The 16,228-nt window shown below is 38.6% G+C and overlaps 2 protein-coding genes across 3 annotated transcripts; one reads left to right on the top strand and one right to left on the bottom strand.

Annotated features, from left to right (window-relative positions):
* Positions 1-83: 83 nt before the first annotated feature.
* gcnt3 (glucosaminyl (N-acetyl) transferase 3, mucin type) lies at positions 84-1,701 on the top strand. The gene has a single exon (XM_029522620.1). It carries the CDS (start codon positions 96-98, stop codon positions 1,332-1,334), a length of 1,239 nt encoding a protein of 412 aa, XP_029378480.1. The 5' UTR covers positions 84-95; the 3' UTR covers positions 1,335-1,701.
* A 564-nt stretch (positions 1,702-2,265) lies between these two features.
* Positions 2,266-13,015, bottom strand: bnip2 (BCL2 interacting protein 2). 2 transcript variants are annotated; one of them, XM_029522618.1, is made up of 11 exons: positions 11,949-13,015; positions 9,599-9,694; positions 9,391-9,458; positions 8,756-8,932; positions 6,342-6,524; positions 6,020-6,122; positions 5,811-5,942; positions 5,635-5,721; positions 5,459-5,557; positions 4,392-4,427; positions 2,266-2,815 (listed from the first exon to the last, which is right to left on the bottom strand). In XM_029522618.1, the coding sequence occupies exons 1-11, from the start codon at positions 12,314-12,316 to the stop codon at positions 2,758-2,760; spliced, it is 1,407 nt and encodes a 468-aa protein (XP_029378478.1). In that variant the 5' UTR covers positions 12,317-13,015; the 3' UTR covers positions 2,266-2,757. The 2 variants fall into 2 exon arrangements, with proteins under 2 accessions (XP_029378478.1, XP_029378479.1); XM_029522619.1 differs by lacking the exon at positions 4,392-4,427.
* Between the last annotated feature and the right edge of the window lie 3,213 nt (positions 13,016-16,228).

Below are 16,228 nucleotides of genomic sequence, written 5' to 3'. Positions count from 1 at the left end.
CCCTACCTCTCCTTCGCTAATTGGACTACCTGTGCTGCAGCCAACTCTAGAAAGGACAAGGTTTTGTAAGCATGAGAGGACTGTGGAAGGCAGAGATGCTGTTGAAGACCTTCTGGCTCATTCTCACAGGTTTGTTCCTTCCTTTGGTCCTTTGGCATGCTGGATCCAACAAGCATTCGCTGCCTGATCTCAGAATGCCAAAGCAGTTTTTAGCTGACAGGCCCGGCTGTTCAGCTATCATCAGTGGAGACATAAATGGTAATATTGGTGAGCTTAAGAAGCTTCTGGCAGTGAGGAAAAGGCGTGACCTTTTATCTGAAAATTTCTACCTGAATGTTACAAAGGACTGCACAGCTTATGTTGAAGACAGAGGTTTCATGACAGCGCCTCTCAGTGAAGAGGAGAGGGACTTTCCCATTGCCTACTCCATGGTGATCCACGAGAAAATTGAGATGTTTGAGCGACTCCTGCGAGCTATTTACACCCCTCAGAACATCTACTGTGTGCACGTGGACCAAAAGGCCCCCAAAGATTATCAGCAGGCTGTGAGGGCTATAATTTCATGTTTTCCCAATGTATTCGTGGCAAGTAAATTGGAAGAGGTGGTATATGCCTCCTGGTCCCGAGTGCAGGCAGATCTGAACTGCATGAAGGACCTGGTAAACTCGCATGTCCAGTGGAAGTACCTGATCAACACTTGTGGGACAGACTTTCCTATTAAAACCAATGGAGAGATCGTTCGAGCCCTGAAAGCACTGAATGGGAGAAACAGCTTGGAGACTGAAACCACCAACGAGTACAAGAAAGGCCGGTGGCAGTACCATCACATCGTCACCAACACTGTGGTCAGGACAGATGTGATGAAAGGCCCTCCACCCATTGATGGCCCCATGTTCTCAGGTAACGCCTATTTTGTCGTGATTAGATCCTTTGTGGAACACCTGCTGGAGGACGGGGGGATTCAGCAGTTTCTGGAGTGGGAGAAGGACACCTACAGTCCTGATGAGCACCTTTGGGCCACTCTACAGAGGATGCCCTCTGTGCCGGGATCAGTTCCCATCAATGCCAAGTACGATGTGCCGGACATGCAGGCCTTCGCTCGTGTTGTGAAGTGGAGTTATTTTGCAGGAGATGTGGGACAGGGAGCCGCGTACCCTCCGTGCACAGGCGTTTACAGACGGGCTGTCTGTGTGTACGGAGCAGGGGACATCCGGTGGCTCTTCAGACAACACCACCTCTTTGCAAACAAGTTTGATCCAGATGTTGATGATGTTGCCATTAGATGCATTGAAACAACACTCAGGTTCAAAGCGTTAGGCTACGGCCTACTGTAACTGATGTATTAACTTCCATTGTGAAATTTTAATAACCATATCAAATGGAAAATAAAGTGGAACCATCCCTACTTCACAAAACATGAAGAATATTCCACAGAAATGTCTTATTTTTAGAGTGTTGTAATAAGATTCCTAAAATATGCTGTAGCTGTTAGTCCGTAGTTACTGATCTTCATATTGTTTCAGTATTGATCTTGTGTAATTCTTCATATCCTGTCTTGAATCTGCATATTTGATGCCATCTAGTGGACTTAAAGTGGAAGCGCTCAAAGCGCTACATTATTTGTAGTCATTGCATATTCTGTGTTATTGTACTATCATTGGAATCTTGTCAAACATATTTGCCGTTTCTTGCTATAAAGTTTGTGTATAATTATCTCTGTTGTTACTACTACCAACCAGCACTAACCAGAAACAGTGGAAACATTTTGGCCAACAATGGAGAACATGCAGTGCAGTGCATTGTGGGAGGGTTCCCAATCCCAAAGTCGCCTTACAACTGAAATTACATGATAAGTCAATGATAAAAAAAAAAATTAAAAAAAATTAAAAAAAATTAAAAAAAAAATACAGGTCTCAACTCAATAGCTTGTTTGCCTTTATCTCAAAATAAGAGTGCACTTTGGTTCATGACAAATTCATCCAGGGTTATGAAATTGATTCTCAAAAACCAAACTACCGGGATAACAATTTGAGGAATAATTATAGCCTATCTTAATCAGTTAGCCAAAGGTTGGCAAAAAGGGCACATGACTTGACAAGGAGGTAACAATTACTGTCTATATTATCAGTTCAGACTCTGTTGCTCTCACAAATGTTGTCCCTCCACGAGTTAGAGGGCACATTCAAGCGAGGGCCAAAAATACATCTTTATTTTCCCCAGGCAGGATTTTAATAGAGAACGTCTGCAGTGAACGGTGAAAAAAGGTGCCATCAACATTTATTCTATGAAATGCCACTCAGTGGGTGGGTTGGAGTCCTAAAATGCAGTTTAAAAATCAGAGCAACCATAAAAATATATTAATTTCTGTCCTTTGTCACCTTTTGAATATAAATATATATTTAAATGTAATAAAGCAGAGCATGCATCAACCATTTGTAACAGAGTGCCTTAAATAAAGTGTTGATAGAACAGTAACTAGGGAACGTCAGTAAACTAAGTTCGACATGATATACCGGCAGTAAATAAAAAGGATTAAAAATGTATCAGACAGCATGTGGAAGAAATGCTGGAAATCAAGCTGCATGACACAGATATACAGCAAAAAGTTCCACAATGTAACAGGCAGCATAGTTTGAAGAAGGCACTTTCCTGATGCAAAGAGCTCCAGTCACATGACCCAAACCAGAAACATGAGTGTCAGCACTTCAAAGCATTCTTCACTGTTGTGGCCATCCACATCTTAAAGTGTGAGCTGGGTCACTCCGGAACAGCAGCGGCTGCAATCTCCACTTTGCCATGCATGTCCTGGTCAATCCTGCAGACAGATTCAATGGTGGTCAGACTTTATGCCACTGGAACATGCAGGACAAGCTACACACAAACTATCATATAATCAGATCCTTAAATGTGATCACTAGTTTTTCACAATTAACAAAAGAATATTTTTATCAACACAATATATGACCCTTGTTTTTCTACTTACCACAGTACAACTTAAAGACAATGTCTAGGCAATACAAATCATTACTTATATTTTTAAAATGTTTTCATGTCCCTTGAAAGCTTGTGAGAGAACTGCACTGATGTGTAATTGGGAAGACCAAACTCCAAATTAGAATACAGACTGCTTTGATTATCAGCAGCACACTCTAAAAATGGTGCATTTCATACAAATAAGGGAGATAATATACACAATTCAATAATCAAAGCTGTGTTCTCTTATTAGCTTGTATTAGATATAAGCCAAATGCCATGAAAGGTTTATGTTTTAGACATTGCTTGAACTTGTGGCAATGTTTCAGATTTTAGTTCATTTATCTAGCAAGTTTGTCAAAGAGCTCTGAACCTGACAGGGAAGGAAAACTGTTGTTGGCAGTGCTTTGTACCCTGAGGAATCACATTACACAAAACCTCTACAGCATCAGTGACCCTTTAAAAAGACATGATAGTTACAATTTTCTAATGTTATGAGTTCAAACAATAAATGCAATTGATCAGCATCTGCTTCTGAACATTCACGGCTTATCAGTAATGAGGAAGATCATTCCTATGTCCATGAGCAAGTCTAACAAAGGTTTGTGGCAACTACCAAACATGAGCAGGGAGTGGGTATGCAGTGAGTCATGCAAAGAGCTGTGAGAGTGAACAAGCTGGTGTCCAGCAAAGGCAAGTGAGGAGAACCATGTTGAGGACATGGTTACAGTGCAACAACACACCACAGTGACTAAGATGAGCTACTTCCTTGCAGTTCCACCAAATTCAATTCTTCAAACATGAACAAACTTACCCGTCATCAAAATCTAAACCTGGTTTGTAGAAGACACATGCAAGGAAATGTTACTTGATGCTCCTACTCTCTCATATTAGAAGGCAGTAATGCAAACAAAGTGACATCTCCAGTGCGTGAATAAATCTTTATGATTCAGCATAACAGGGAAGAAAAGTATCTTGCAAACACACAAAAAAAGGAAACGGAATAACTTAGCTTTATGTTGATGTGCATGGTGTGTATTTTTAGCTGCTTACAGATAGCTGATATTGTTAACAAAAGAAGTTGGCTTTGAGCTGAACTTCATAGAACTGGCTCAGCAATGAGATTCATTTGGTTAAAGAAAGCCACCAAGCCACCTATTTTGGGAAATTAATCAAACAGACACCCGGTCTTCTTATTAGGAATGTCCTAAATCTACTGAGGGAAAATGTGGGCCATTGAGAAGTAAAATGGATTTGCATCAGAGGGTATAATCTAATAGAAAAAAAAAAATGGGGCAGATTAAGGTGTATTGGTGTTTCTAAAGCCAACGGATATTTTTATTGTTAGTTTTGTGAAATGCGAAAAAAAAAAAAAAAAAAAAAAAGCTGGAACTGATCCTAAGTGAAAGTGCATATACCTTTTACGGTTTTTCCTATTTTTTTCGTCGTCAAACCTTAAGGTGGGGGGGGGGGGGGGCAGGGAAATGGAGTTAATGAAAGAAGAAATAAACAGCCAACAGCAACCAAACATCCAAAGGAACAACACATTTTAAAAGATAAATATTTGTGCTGTTCAACTGCCACAAGAATACAAGATCTACCTGAGGTCAAGCCACATGAAGGAAGAATACAGCAATGAGTAATTACTGTGTAATCTCAGTAGTTATAACACTTGAAAAAAATGTATTAATTAACACCAGCGTGTGGTAAAAAAAAATCTAGATACAGTAATGGTGGCACTTGAAAGAACTTGGAAAGTGAATAACTCCCACAAAGCCTGCACTATGCTCTAAATGCTTTATGTTACAGAGGAAAGCATTTCGATATTTGTAGTCTATACCAGGATCTTTCCACTACAATCACAGTGCAAGTATAACAATAACACTAACAGGCACTGGGCAGACATCAGACATGGCTTTGAAAAGAATTTCAAAAATAAATTGTGTAAAATTGTAACAGAGCTAAACTCACAGCCCCTGAAAACAGAAGCACAGTGTTGCTGTAGTACCACCAACTGGCAAAAGGTAATTCATTTTTCAATTCTGCAGGATCAGTCAGAGCTGATTGTGTATGTGTGCAAAATGTTTATGGACTTTATGCCACACTTAGGAGCCAACCTATGAAAAAATGGGAAGATAGATCAAAGCAATTTCATGGAATTGTTTTAGCTGAGTTTCAAACCAAGTTTTGCTAAAGCTTAAAGGTAGGGATAAGGTACTACATACAATTTAAGCAGAGGTGGAAGGCAATTTGTACTTCTATGTTCCTGGTACATTTATTTACTAATCCACATGATCAACTTTTTTGCACTTAACATTGTATACTTTGCCTTCACAGCTATTTGTTTGTTGTAAAAATCACTTATTACTATGTATACCTATAGAAACAAGCATTTTATGCTACACAGTATATGTACATTTTAAATACCATATATGTTCTGTCAAAAAGGAGCTAGAAAAGTGCTGATGTGGTGAAACATACTTACTGTTTAATACAATCTGGTATGGACACATACTCCATAGGAACCAGCTCTGCAAGGTCAGCCAAACTGTACACATATTTGATTTTCTGGCTAAACTTGGAGCTGTGAAGAGAAACAGATAGTGTCATCCTAGCAAATCCTTATTTAACTCTTCCAATAACCTAAAACATTATAGTTACCTTATGAAAGGTTTAGTGAGTGCCAGCAGGGTGCGGATAAACCAAGAAGGATGAACAATTATCAAAGACTTCAAGTTCTTCCTTAACCTGCATACAAAGAGTGAGATAAGCTGTTCACACCACACCTTTCATGATACTGCCTGTACTTGTTTTGGGTGTAGTGGCCAGAGACTTGCCTCCTATCAATCTGTTGATAACACTTTCTGAGCCAGCCCACAGTTGGCATCTTTTTTCGAGAGGTTGCCCCATTCAAATACACTATCATATAATTTTCAGCAACCAAAAGCTCCAGTGTGCCAATGACATACCTGCGACAGGAAAGGCAAATTAGTGATGGTCTGAAATGTTCATTTGCAAGGCGTGAGGAATTCAAAGAAACACTCACTTAAATAAATTATCCATGATGTATCTGTAATTTGGTTGATTGCTCTCAGGCATAAAGCAAACAGCAAACACAATTATGGCATTCAAACCATCTCCATAGTAACCTGCAGTGAAAAATGAGAGAGAAAGAATGAATGTTTAAATTTTGAAATATTGTTTCATTCATCAAAGCTCTTCAATGTCTTCCCTTTCTTTTTTGTTTCATATTTTTTTACAATCACTTGCCAACTCGTTGAAACATCCTTGGATATACCACATACATACCACTTGAAATTATTGTAGTCAGGTGCAAATGTATCAGAATGTAATGTAATGCTATTCACCTCCATGGCTGATAACTCTTTTGTAAGGCTCAATGGCCTTCATGTCCACCCTGTGTTCTTGCTCTCCAATACGAAACACCCTCCAGCGTCGGCCCTCCTCCCTCTCCTCCGTGGCCGAGTACTCCTGAACCGACTCCACACCTTTCTGTAGTAGTTCTGTGGTTTTCGGCTTAGGGAGGTCATCTAAAACAGAAAAGGAAGTTTAAACCCACAGCTTGGATATGAGGTCTGAAGCATACTCAAATCAGATCAATTTTGATCAAATTGATACAATTTGTCAGAGCAGTCAATTATCCATCATTTACCTTTTCAATCAAACGCATTTTAATTAGTGGACAGTAACATCACATTCAATTTCTTGCAGTTATCTTTTGTATGTGGATGGCATGCTTTCCCGATCAACACCAGCAATCACACCTCACACAACATCCATTTGTCCCTTTCTCTTTCAGTCTATGTTTCCCTGGGGAAAACTAAAATTTCATGGGATAAAGCCAATGGTTATTACATATGCCTACCATGTCACCATGTAGTAAAAAGAAATATCATTTAAATGCTTCATTCATTCCATTCACAGTGATGCAACACTGCTGAGAAACCAGAGGAGCTCTGTGCATCTTTTATTGTTTGATGAATGGTTGCATGATTCATACAACATCTGATTCTGTGACATGAAGAAGGTGTTCAAATGATCATGTATGCAAAGCAGGCAGAATAGAAAAGGGAATAATCCAACCAAATCACATCAAGAAATTTTTTTTGTCAGTGCCCCATTTTCTACATATATGGAATAAAAAAAAAAACGTAGTGATCTGTGTTGACCTGTGCGTGATCTCCAATTACTAGATTCTTTCGGTGCATATTTAAGTTACACTATAATGTATTAATCCATTGTGCAATTTCCCATTATCCTGTAGACTGTGAAACTCTGCATGACTAAAACAAACAGCAGATTGAAAAAAAATAAATTTAAATGGCACTACAGGGCTTCACAACCAAGAAGTGTCAATTCATTGATCTTTTTTCTTTGCAGGAAAATTTCAGGGAAAAGAAAATTATCATGCAAAACATCATCAAATGAAAATGAAACAGTAAAGAGAAATGAAAGATCATATGATTTCACAGAACAACAAAATAGTTGAAACAATAGATGTTGATTGACTTGTGGCTGGGGAAAAAAGTGAGGGGGGGGGGGGGGGGGGGGGGGGGGGGGGGGTTGTCCAGGAGACCTTACCACAGGGAAGAGAGTAACCTGTTGCTGGCCTGCAGCCTGTTTCCAGGCAGAGAATGGAAATAATTCTTCCAAGTGAAAAAGAGGAAGGCAGCAGTGTGGAAACACAAAAACAACACAGAATAATTTAACTACACGTTAGGCAGTCAGCCTAAACTTGCATAAATCAGTGAAGGAAAATGCTAAGGGAAACCAGGATATAAGAGACTGGTTTGATAACACACTTGTTTTACAAGCCAATGAATAAACCAAGGAGGATACATTTCTTCATACATAAATGACACCACCAAAGACCAGTGGTGGGGGAAGGGCTGGGGGGGATTGGTTCTTGAAAGCATCCGAATTCTTTCTAAAAAGATTGGTTCTCGATGTTGATGGTTCTGGCCCACTGTACCACTTGGATGCTGACACATCACGGACAATAGATGTGTGTGTGGTTTTGATGTTCCTAACAGCTGAACCAATTGAATGGTTAAACATTATGGGCGTAGAACATATGCATTGTATTTACATTCTCAGCTAGGCTACCAGGCTAAGGGCTAAACATGAGCGACCACAGTGAATACAGTCCTAACAGCTCCTCTCAGTGTTTGAAAGCATTTTAGCGACCTCAAAAAGGGCTTCTTCTCTTTGCAAAAGTGAAAAATTATTTGTCACGGGTAGCATTCCAGATAGCAGTCTTCCAAGTAATGTTATTTATAAAAGATAACAGAAGATAATTAATTTGTTTATTTCAATTATAGATCATTACAATTATCTGCTAGACTTTTAAATGTAGCAAATAGTATCAAGTATCAAAATAAAAGTAAAAAATAAAATAAAATAAAAAATGTACATGTTAACACACTGGATTATCGCCACAGATAGTTTCCATCTGTAATCCCTTGGAAGAGTTTGTGTTGCAGAATTAAAACATTTAAAAATTTGATGCATTGTTAATCATTTTATTTTCAAATCGGAGCCCTCTGAATTGTAACCAAATCTAATCATGAAATACCTCAAGATTGCCATCACGACCAAATACCATGGTGTTTAGAAGTATCTTTGCACATCCTACCTAATCAAGTCAACTTCACTGTTGACTTTTAGGATTGACAAAACTAACTTCAACAAATGGGATTTAAAGATATTCTGAAAGCACCGAAATGGTTATCACTGTCACCACAAGATTTAAGGCCCTTACCTTCCCATTCAAACTCATTGCTGTTGTCTGAGGGTGTATCAATGCCATCCAGGTCCAACTCTGTGCTTTCATCCAGTTCATCAGACAGAAGAGAACCTTCACTGCGGTCTAGTGTCAGACTGATGTCTGGAGCTGCAAGCTTTTTCTTCACCTTCTTGGCATGGTCCATGACATAGCCTTGGGTAGACAATACATCAGTAGTTATACTGTTTCACCTTTTTTCAAGTCTATAAAACTATAGACATGTGCAATGATAACACTTTTTACCCACATCATCTTTAATTTAAGAGGTTGGAAGACAAACTTATAGTTGTGCTGTGCCAATAGTCTAAGTTACATAAACCAAACATTCTTGAAGCAGCAGATTTTGCATTGAACTGTATTAACAGACACTTTTTTGACCTGGCTAGTTGGTCACACTGTTCAGTCTCAATTCTACTTTGGCTGTACTTTCGACCGCATTTTTGCACTAACAAGACTGAACAAGAATGCTCAGGAATGATTACAGCAACTAATACCTGTGCCGGCATATATGGCATGTTGGTGTTTGAAGACAGACTTGAAAGCAATCTGAATATGCGCTTCAATATTGTGTTATGTCACTGTGGTACCATATACTATTCTGTTTTAATTACCAGTGTCTGTGTCTTCAGAGGTCCCAGCAAAAAGCTCATCTTCCAGTTCCTCCTCCTCTGGTAGGGGCCTAATAAGCAAACATGAAGCAATCAGTTTTTTTGTAGTTCTGTGTAGTTCTTCACTTGACTTTAAAAACACGGGCATGTCATACAAGACTTTTAACCATGAGCCATACCTAACTTACAACATTACGTAAAAACACAATACCGTGGAAAGTCTTCATCCTGCCACTCTTCCTTTAGTTCGACTCCTTCCATTCTGAGTCGAGCCTCTGTTGTGGCTACTGACTCTTGGCGCTCAAGACTGTGAAAGAATACACAAAAGGTTATGTTACTTCTTATGTTACTTATCTCCCATTACTTAAAGTCTATCTTGTACTACAAATTCATTATCATGTCATGTAAACGCATAAATCTGAGAACACTTGCTTGTGACTTTTACAGTCTTCAAAAGGGGGATATACAAGTTCTATTGACCTACCATGAGTTAAAAACATTTTTCTTCTTGGTTACCACCTTAGCAATAAAAACGTTGACTAGGTTCCTGGATATGAATGTGAGTGATAGAATATTAAAGATAAGAGACACACCTGAAGCCAACTTTGGGGAGGATCAGTTTTGGCTTATATTGTAGACTTCAACTACGGGAATGATAATAAAAGGACAGCAACAGCTTTTTATTTTCAACACAACTTGTTGATGGTTCTGAAATATTACAGTAGTCCTCAAAAGTGATGTTGGTTTATTTCATTTTCTGACTACTTTTATGAGAAGACAAAAACCACAACACCTTAGCTGTATCAGGTATTGGACAAATGATTTCACTTACATTGCTAAACACTTAATTATCCACAGATGATGCATGTTGTATGCAACATACAGATTAGAGTGTGTCCTCGAAAGTTGAAGCCTGTAGCTGGCCACATAATCAGATCATTGGCTTCTTGAAAAGCTTTCAAGCTTGTGTTAGAGGCTTAGTTTATAAGCCAAAAGGCTATTTACTCATGCTGATCATGGTGTCTGTAACCTTGCTGTACAGAGCTTCCTTTGATGCATTAATTGAATACATAACTGTATTTGTTTTCCCAGACAGAAAAATATTCTGGGCATTTGGTACTCAACATTTCTGAACATATCGGTTCAGCTATTTGCTTATGTATAGCACTAATCACCACAATACATTTAAAATGCAACTGACAGAGGAAAGGGTGCCATAAGAATGCAGATTCCTGAAAAGGAATTATTGAAAACAAAGTGTTATTGGGACCTGGCTGCATGGAGGCAGAATCAGCTACATTACAAACTCCACTGGGACAAAATGATAAATATGACAGTTTAACTACAATGATAATACACTTAGTGGTGAACTGAATGAAGATACAGATCAGTGATGGATGGTTTATAAACGCTGTTTTTGACAATGTGGGCACACATATTAAACACATTTGTCCATGTCTGCATCCACTTTCTTAGCCCCATCTTCTGGATGAAAAAACAGAGAATGCAAACTATACCATAACTTTAAATTGCCATCTACTTCCTTGTAGCACTAGAGTGAAAAGGCTTGCTGATTAAAAAAAAAAAAAAATCTAACAAGATCCTGAATAGAAAGGTTTCTACAGTGCACTAGGCTGTATCTGTAAGGCAGGGAGTGGCTTAGTTGGACTTTAATGAAGGCTTCTCCAAGTTTTAATTATTGATTCCTCTGTCAGTAAAAGCAGTAGTTTTCAGGATTAAAAAAAAAAAGTATAAGCACAAGCCATATTATCATACTAACATCAAACATTTGGGTGGGATAACACAATGAAACTTCATCCTCAAATGATGACTCAAATCAATCATACTGTACTGCTGATCTTGCTCTTCTTATTTACATATTTCTATGCTAACCTTGTAAAAGTAATGAGTAAATAGATCACTACAGGATCCACATCTGAATTCTAAAGATTGGGGACATCTTCTCATTAAGTTTGTCACAATCAGTCTGGTGTTGTGCTGTATGTGTTTCGTTACTGAGCTGTCCAGACATCTTTGTTTTCTTAATTTTAGACAGGTTTTAATTTTGTCACTTGTCAGTGTTTTACGTCTGAGCATACAGTGCTGCAGTATGATCCAATATGATCATGTTAGCTTGTCCACAGCTGGACAAATATAACATGAGCCTGTACAGGTACTCCTGCTATTGAGAGCACTCCCTCTACAGTGGTAAGGGGGAAAAAAGTGCCACACCAACCTCAGTCTAGCCAGATATTACACTTGTGTTTTAGGTCTGCTTACAAACAGGAGAATGGCAAACGTTTTTGGAAACGGTTTGTGTGAAATTTGGCCCAGTGCTGCAAATAATATCAATTAAATCTGGTGTAGGCAACGACAACAGCCTGTGGATGAATCAAACGCAGTGCCTTGGAAAACATACACAGACGCTAGCCGGTCATTCAGTGTGGCTCCTTCAGTCCGGAAGAACAATGTTCTTATGAGGAAGCGATAAAACCAGAAATGTGGGAATATCTTTAAGTCGCCAGCACGCAGGCCAAACCTTCAGGCAGACATGTACAGACCTTCCCGTGGGTCCAGATGGCGAGCGTGGCTGGGGAAGGTTCACCGGGGAAGAGCTCCTTGCTCCCGGCTGTTCCTGCTCATTGTCTGGAGATGTTCTTTCCTGTGGCGAGCCCCTTGTTTTGGTTAATCTCTCCCGATGTGCCTCTTCGCCATTTTCCACCATGGAAGCCGTGCTATTTTGCAATTCTTCCGATCCCTCTCCATCGCCTTCTCCAGACAACCCGCAAGATGAGGGTCGAGACGTCTGCCCGTTTCCCACCTCCTCGTGAGTCCTCCTGGGTGTGACAGTATCTGAGCTGCTATTGTTCAGATTCATATCACTCACACCCTTCAGTACCGATTCACTCTCAAGCACATCGGATGCCATATGTTTGTCCTGGGGCTAAAGCCGATCGCTGTAAAAGAGTCCGTCGGAGAAACGCCGAAATAGCCGTTCACTAGCTATCCAAAAACAGTCAGATGGCTAAATCTGACCGCACACAACACCTTTAAAAGTTTGTGGCTAGCGTGCTAACGCGCTCTCGCTGTACAGCTTTCCAGGGGACTGTTGTTGACAGCTAGCTACGTCAGCTAACCACATATCTTATTAACCAAACAGTGTTAAATGTCACACCGGGAGGACATGTAGTCACCTTTTCTAAATGCGTCACGGTGTAAACTCGGAAGTCCAAAAAACGGTGCTAACTTTGCATAAGCAGCGGTGATCCGACTTATCAGTTTCCTTCCTCCCCCCCCCACCTTTCTCCCTTCCTTCCTCCAAGCCGGAGTGGTATCCTGCGGGCGTTAACACGCGTTGGTAAGGCTAGCTGACGTGCTACAATTAGCTAATTTAGCCACAGAGAGAGAAGACTTGATGCCGGCTGTCCTTCGTGGAAGTAAGTGAAGACAGTTGTCTGCATTAACACAACGGCAGGACAAACTTTCTGTGAACCCACGTACAACACAAAGTCAGTCCCCTGTTATTTAACTAGCCGGTTCTTTCAGTAAGAGCCTCGTCGGCGTAAAAGAGATGACTGTTATTTGCTAGCGACGCCAGCTAACTGAACTGCTGTTGTTACCTTCACAGCTAGCGGTAGCCAAACTTCTGTGGGGTTGCCAGTTGTGTTTCTCTCTGGTCGGTATCAAAACCTGTTTTACTCCAAACTCTTAAGCCAGATTGGCGAAAAAGCAAACAAAAAAGATTTTATTTTTTTGAGTTGTTTTCACAGTCTGGCTTATGAAGTTTCTCACAGCGTCATCTGCTGAAGAAAAATTTTAGAAAATCGAGAAGATGTCAAGCAGTATCTTTTCAGATATTTTCAGTATCTCATCTTAAAACGTTCATAAGAAAGTTTAAAACGTAAATTTCCCCTCAGTTGTATTTCAAATTACGCCCGATAACTGCAGTCCAAGGCGGAGATACATATATTATGCATAATACACGTGTTAAATAATTCAGACTGTTTTGTGGAAAATATGCAAACCTGGCACCCCTGCTAGTCTTCCCTTTTTCCTTGAACTACGGCTTCAATGTTTGACTGCCATCCGCTGACAGAGGAAGTGAACATTTAAAAAGAAAAAAAGAACAAAACCCGATACACCTTTTATTCTATTATATTCTTCACAATTATCTTCTTTTCTATTGTGTTCATCATAGTCCAGCGTAGCGTGCTCTATTTTCCTCGAGTTGTTATGTCTTAAGGTAATAGTGGGTTCGTTTTCCTTGTAACAAAAAAGCTCCGTTTCCATTTTTATGCTCTGAAAACATGAATTGTAACATTTTGATTCCATATAACAATCACGACTATCTCCAGTGTCAATACCAGCTCTGCTCTTGTCGTGGAGAGCGAGTTCATGTATAAATTTACTCAGGCAATAAGCCTCTTAAAAAAAAAAAAAAAAAAAAAAAAACAACATACCTGCTTTCAGTTTTTAGGGAGGCTGCTCATTTAAATATTGAAATTTTATGCTATACTTTATTTAAAAATTCTTCATTTAACCGTGCTAAATTTAATGTCTAATTTCTCTGTTCAAATAAGACAATTTTGAGTGACAACATTAGGTTGCTTCTGACACTTAATTACATTTAACTAATTACACACATATTACTCGTAATAATTATCTATATGAAATATATCATGGTGTTTACTCTGAAAAAAATTTTGTTGGTAGTACTTCTATAATCTTGCTCAAGTCAAATTTTGAAAGCGAGACTTTTGCCCTTAACATCTTTTTATACAATATGGTAAACATGTTTATAAGAAATCCTTATTACTGTTCACATTCCTGTATGTTTTGCCAGCTTGCACCTTAAATCCAAGATATTTTACCTCAATAAACAAATCTTTATATATGCACACACACACACATACATATATATTTTTTTTCTCCATTGCGAACATGAGAGCAGGACCTGACAGTGCCTTGGCCTGTGTATTATGGTGATTTTCACACTGTCAGTCTATTTGGACAGTGCAAATAGGTGAACTCTCTCTATCTCTATGTAAGGGTGTGGATTTTTTCCTATTTGAATGTTTTTGCACACTAACCACAGAGACCCTGAAGACCATTGAATATTAAATTGTCAATATTTTGGTTCATTGTTTGATTTAATATAATGTATGGCTAATTATACATAAATCTACCGAAGGAATTTGAGTTTGAATTTGAAACGTCTGCACAACTCACTTGGGTTGTAACCTTACCATCAGTGAGTAATCTATGCCACTAGGTGGGGGTAGATTCTAACTTAAATCCTGCAATTGGCTTCTGTAATGATAAAAATAATCTGCCCCGTCTCATACCCTTTGAAAAGCAAACTGTCTGAGCTGTAATGAGGAGACACTTTTGTGAAATAATCTTAACCACAATAGCCAGTTTTGAACTTACATTTTCACTTGGAAACTTTATGAAATCTGCAACTAACAGTGACACATTCTTGCGTCTTGTATGTAATTGAGAGATAGTTATTTTACATCACTCTTTCTTAATAATATTCTTTCAGTCACCCTTCAGATGAGGCTTTGTTAATGAATATATTTGGAGAGAAGAAAGAATATTACGTTATACAGTTTTAAGAGCTTTTAGCAACCTTCACATCGAGACAGCAGTATGTCAGCTGCAACGAATGAGCTATAATGTCTCTTTTGGGGATAATTATTAATTGCAATTTACACTCAGATTGCCCATTTAAAAAAAGAAAAAGAAAAGACAGTTATAGGTCTAACATAATGATGCCGCTTTGTTAATACCTTCTCAGTGTACATCCGATCATTGAGTGTGATTTCTAATTAACACATTGCTATTTACTTTGTTGGATCATTAGGCCTCATCACAAAAGGATAATCCAGTCAAATTGAGAGTTTATGCCTCCCTTCTACCTTCCGCCATGGTGCTGTTTGCTAATGAGTCATGTTGTAATTATCTAACAAATTAAGACAAATGTTGCCTGTTTAGCTAAGATAAATCTATTGAGCCAGGCTATAGCATTAATGTATGTAGCACAGAATAATTTATCCTAAAGATGTGTAGACATATAACAAAATATAAACCTTCAATTTTGAAGAAAAGCTCAGCAAAATAGAGGAAATTCAATTCAGAATTAAATTTAACATTTTTATCATCTTTATTTCATTCTTTTAGTTATTTATACAGATGGTCGGTAATGATTTGAAAAAAGGAAAAAACTAATTAGAAAAACTGCATCAAAATAAGTTCTGCTAGCCTACTTAAAATCTAAAGTAGTATTGCCTGATTCATGTTTAATCCAATTTCTTCCATTTTAAAAGTAACACAGGATCTCAGTACAGACATCGCAACAGGACCCCTCCTTTTGTGATTAAAGGAGAAATGAATGTTAGGATCAGAGATGGAGGCATATCCTATTTGTGAAGCAGAATCATTAGGAAGGTTCTCCAACCAATTTCCATAAGTGGGGTAGCGGGAAGTATTTAGGCTACTCGAAGTATATCACTAATGAGAAAAGACAAAAAGGATTCATGTGCATGTTTTATGCAATCTCTTTCTGGGTGTAGATGAATAATTATTTATGATTGCAAAGCCTAAAAGGGAGGCAAGAAGATAGAAACTGCAAAGAGACTGGTAAAAAATTTAAAGAGGAAGTTAAATGAATATTTAAGGGAAGATGAAATATTTAATGAAAACAAATGAGCAAAACATTTGAAACGGCATGATAAATACCAGTGAGTGCCATTAAAATGGCTCTCATAATTTGTGCTGTTTGCCACAGTAGCCATAAGGTCTCATTCATACTTATATTAGTGTGAACTGAGGACTCCAG

This window comes from Echeneis naucrates, chromosome 16 (genome assembly GCF_900963305.1).
Source record: "Echeneis naucrates chromosome 16, fEcheNa1.1, whole genome shotgun sequence".
NCBI lineage: Eukaryota > Metazoa > Chordata > Actinopteri > Carangiformes > Echeneidae > Echeneis > Echeneis naucrates.
The sequence above is the reverse complement of the archived record's forward strand: the minus strand, read 5'-3'. Positions and strand labels throughout refer to the sequence as shown.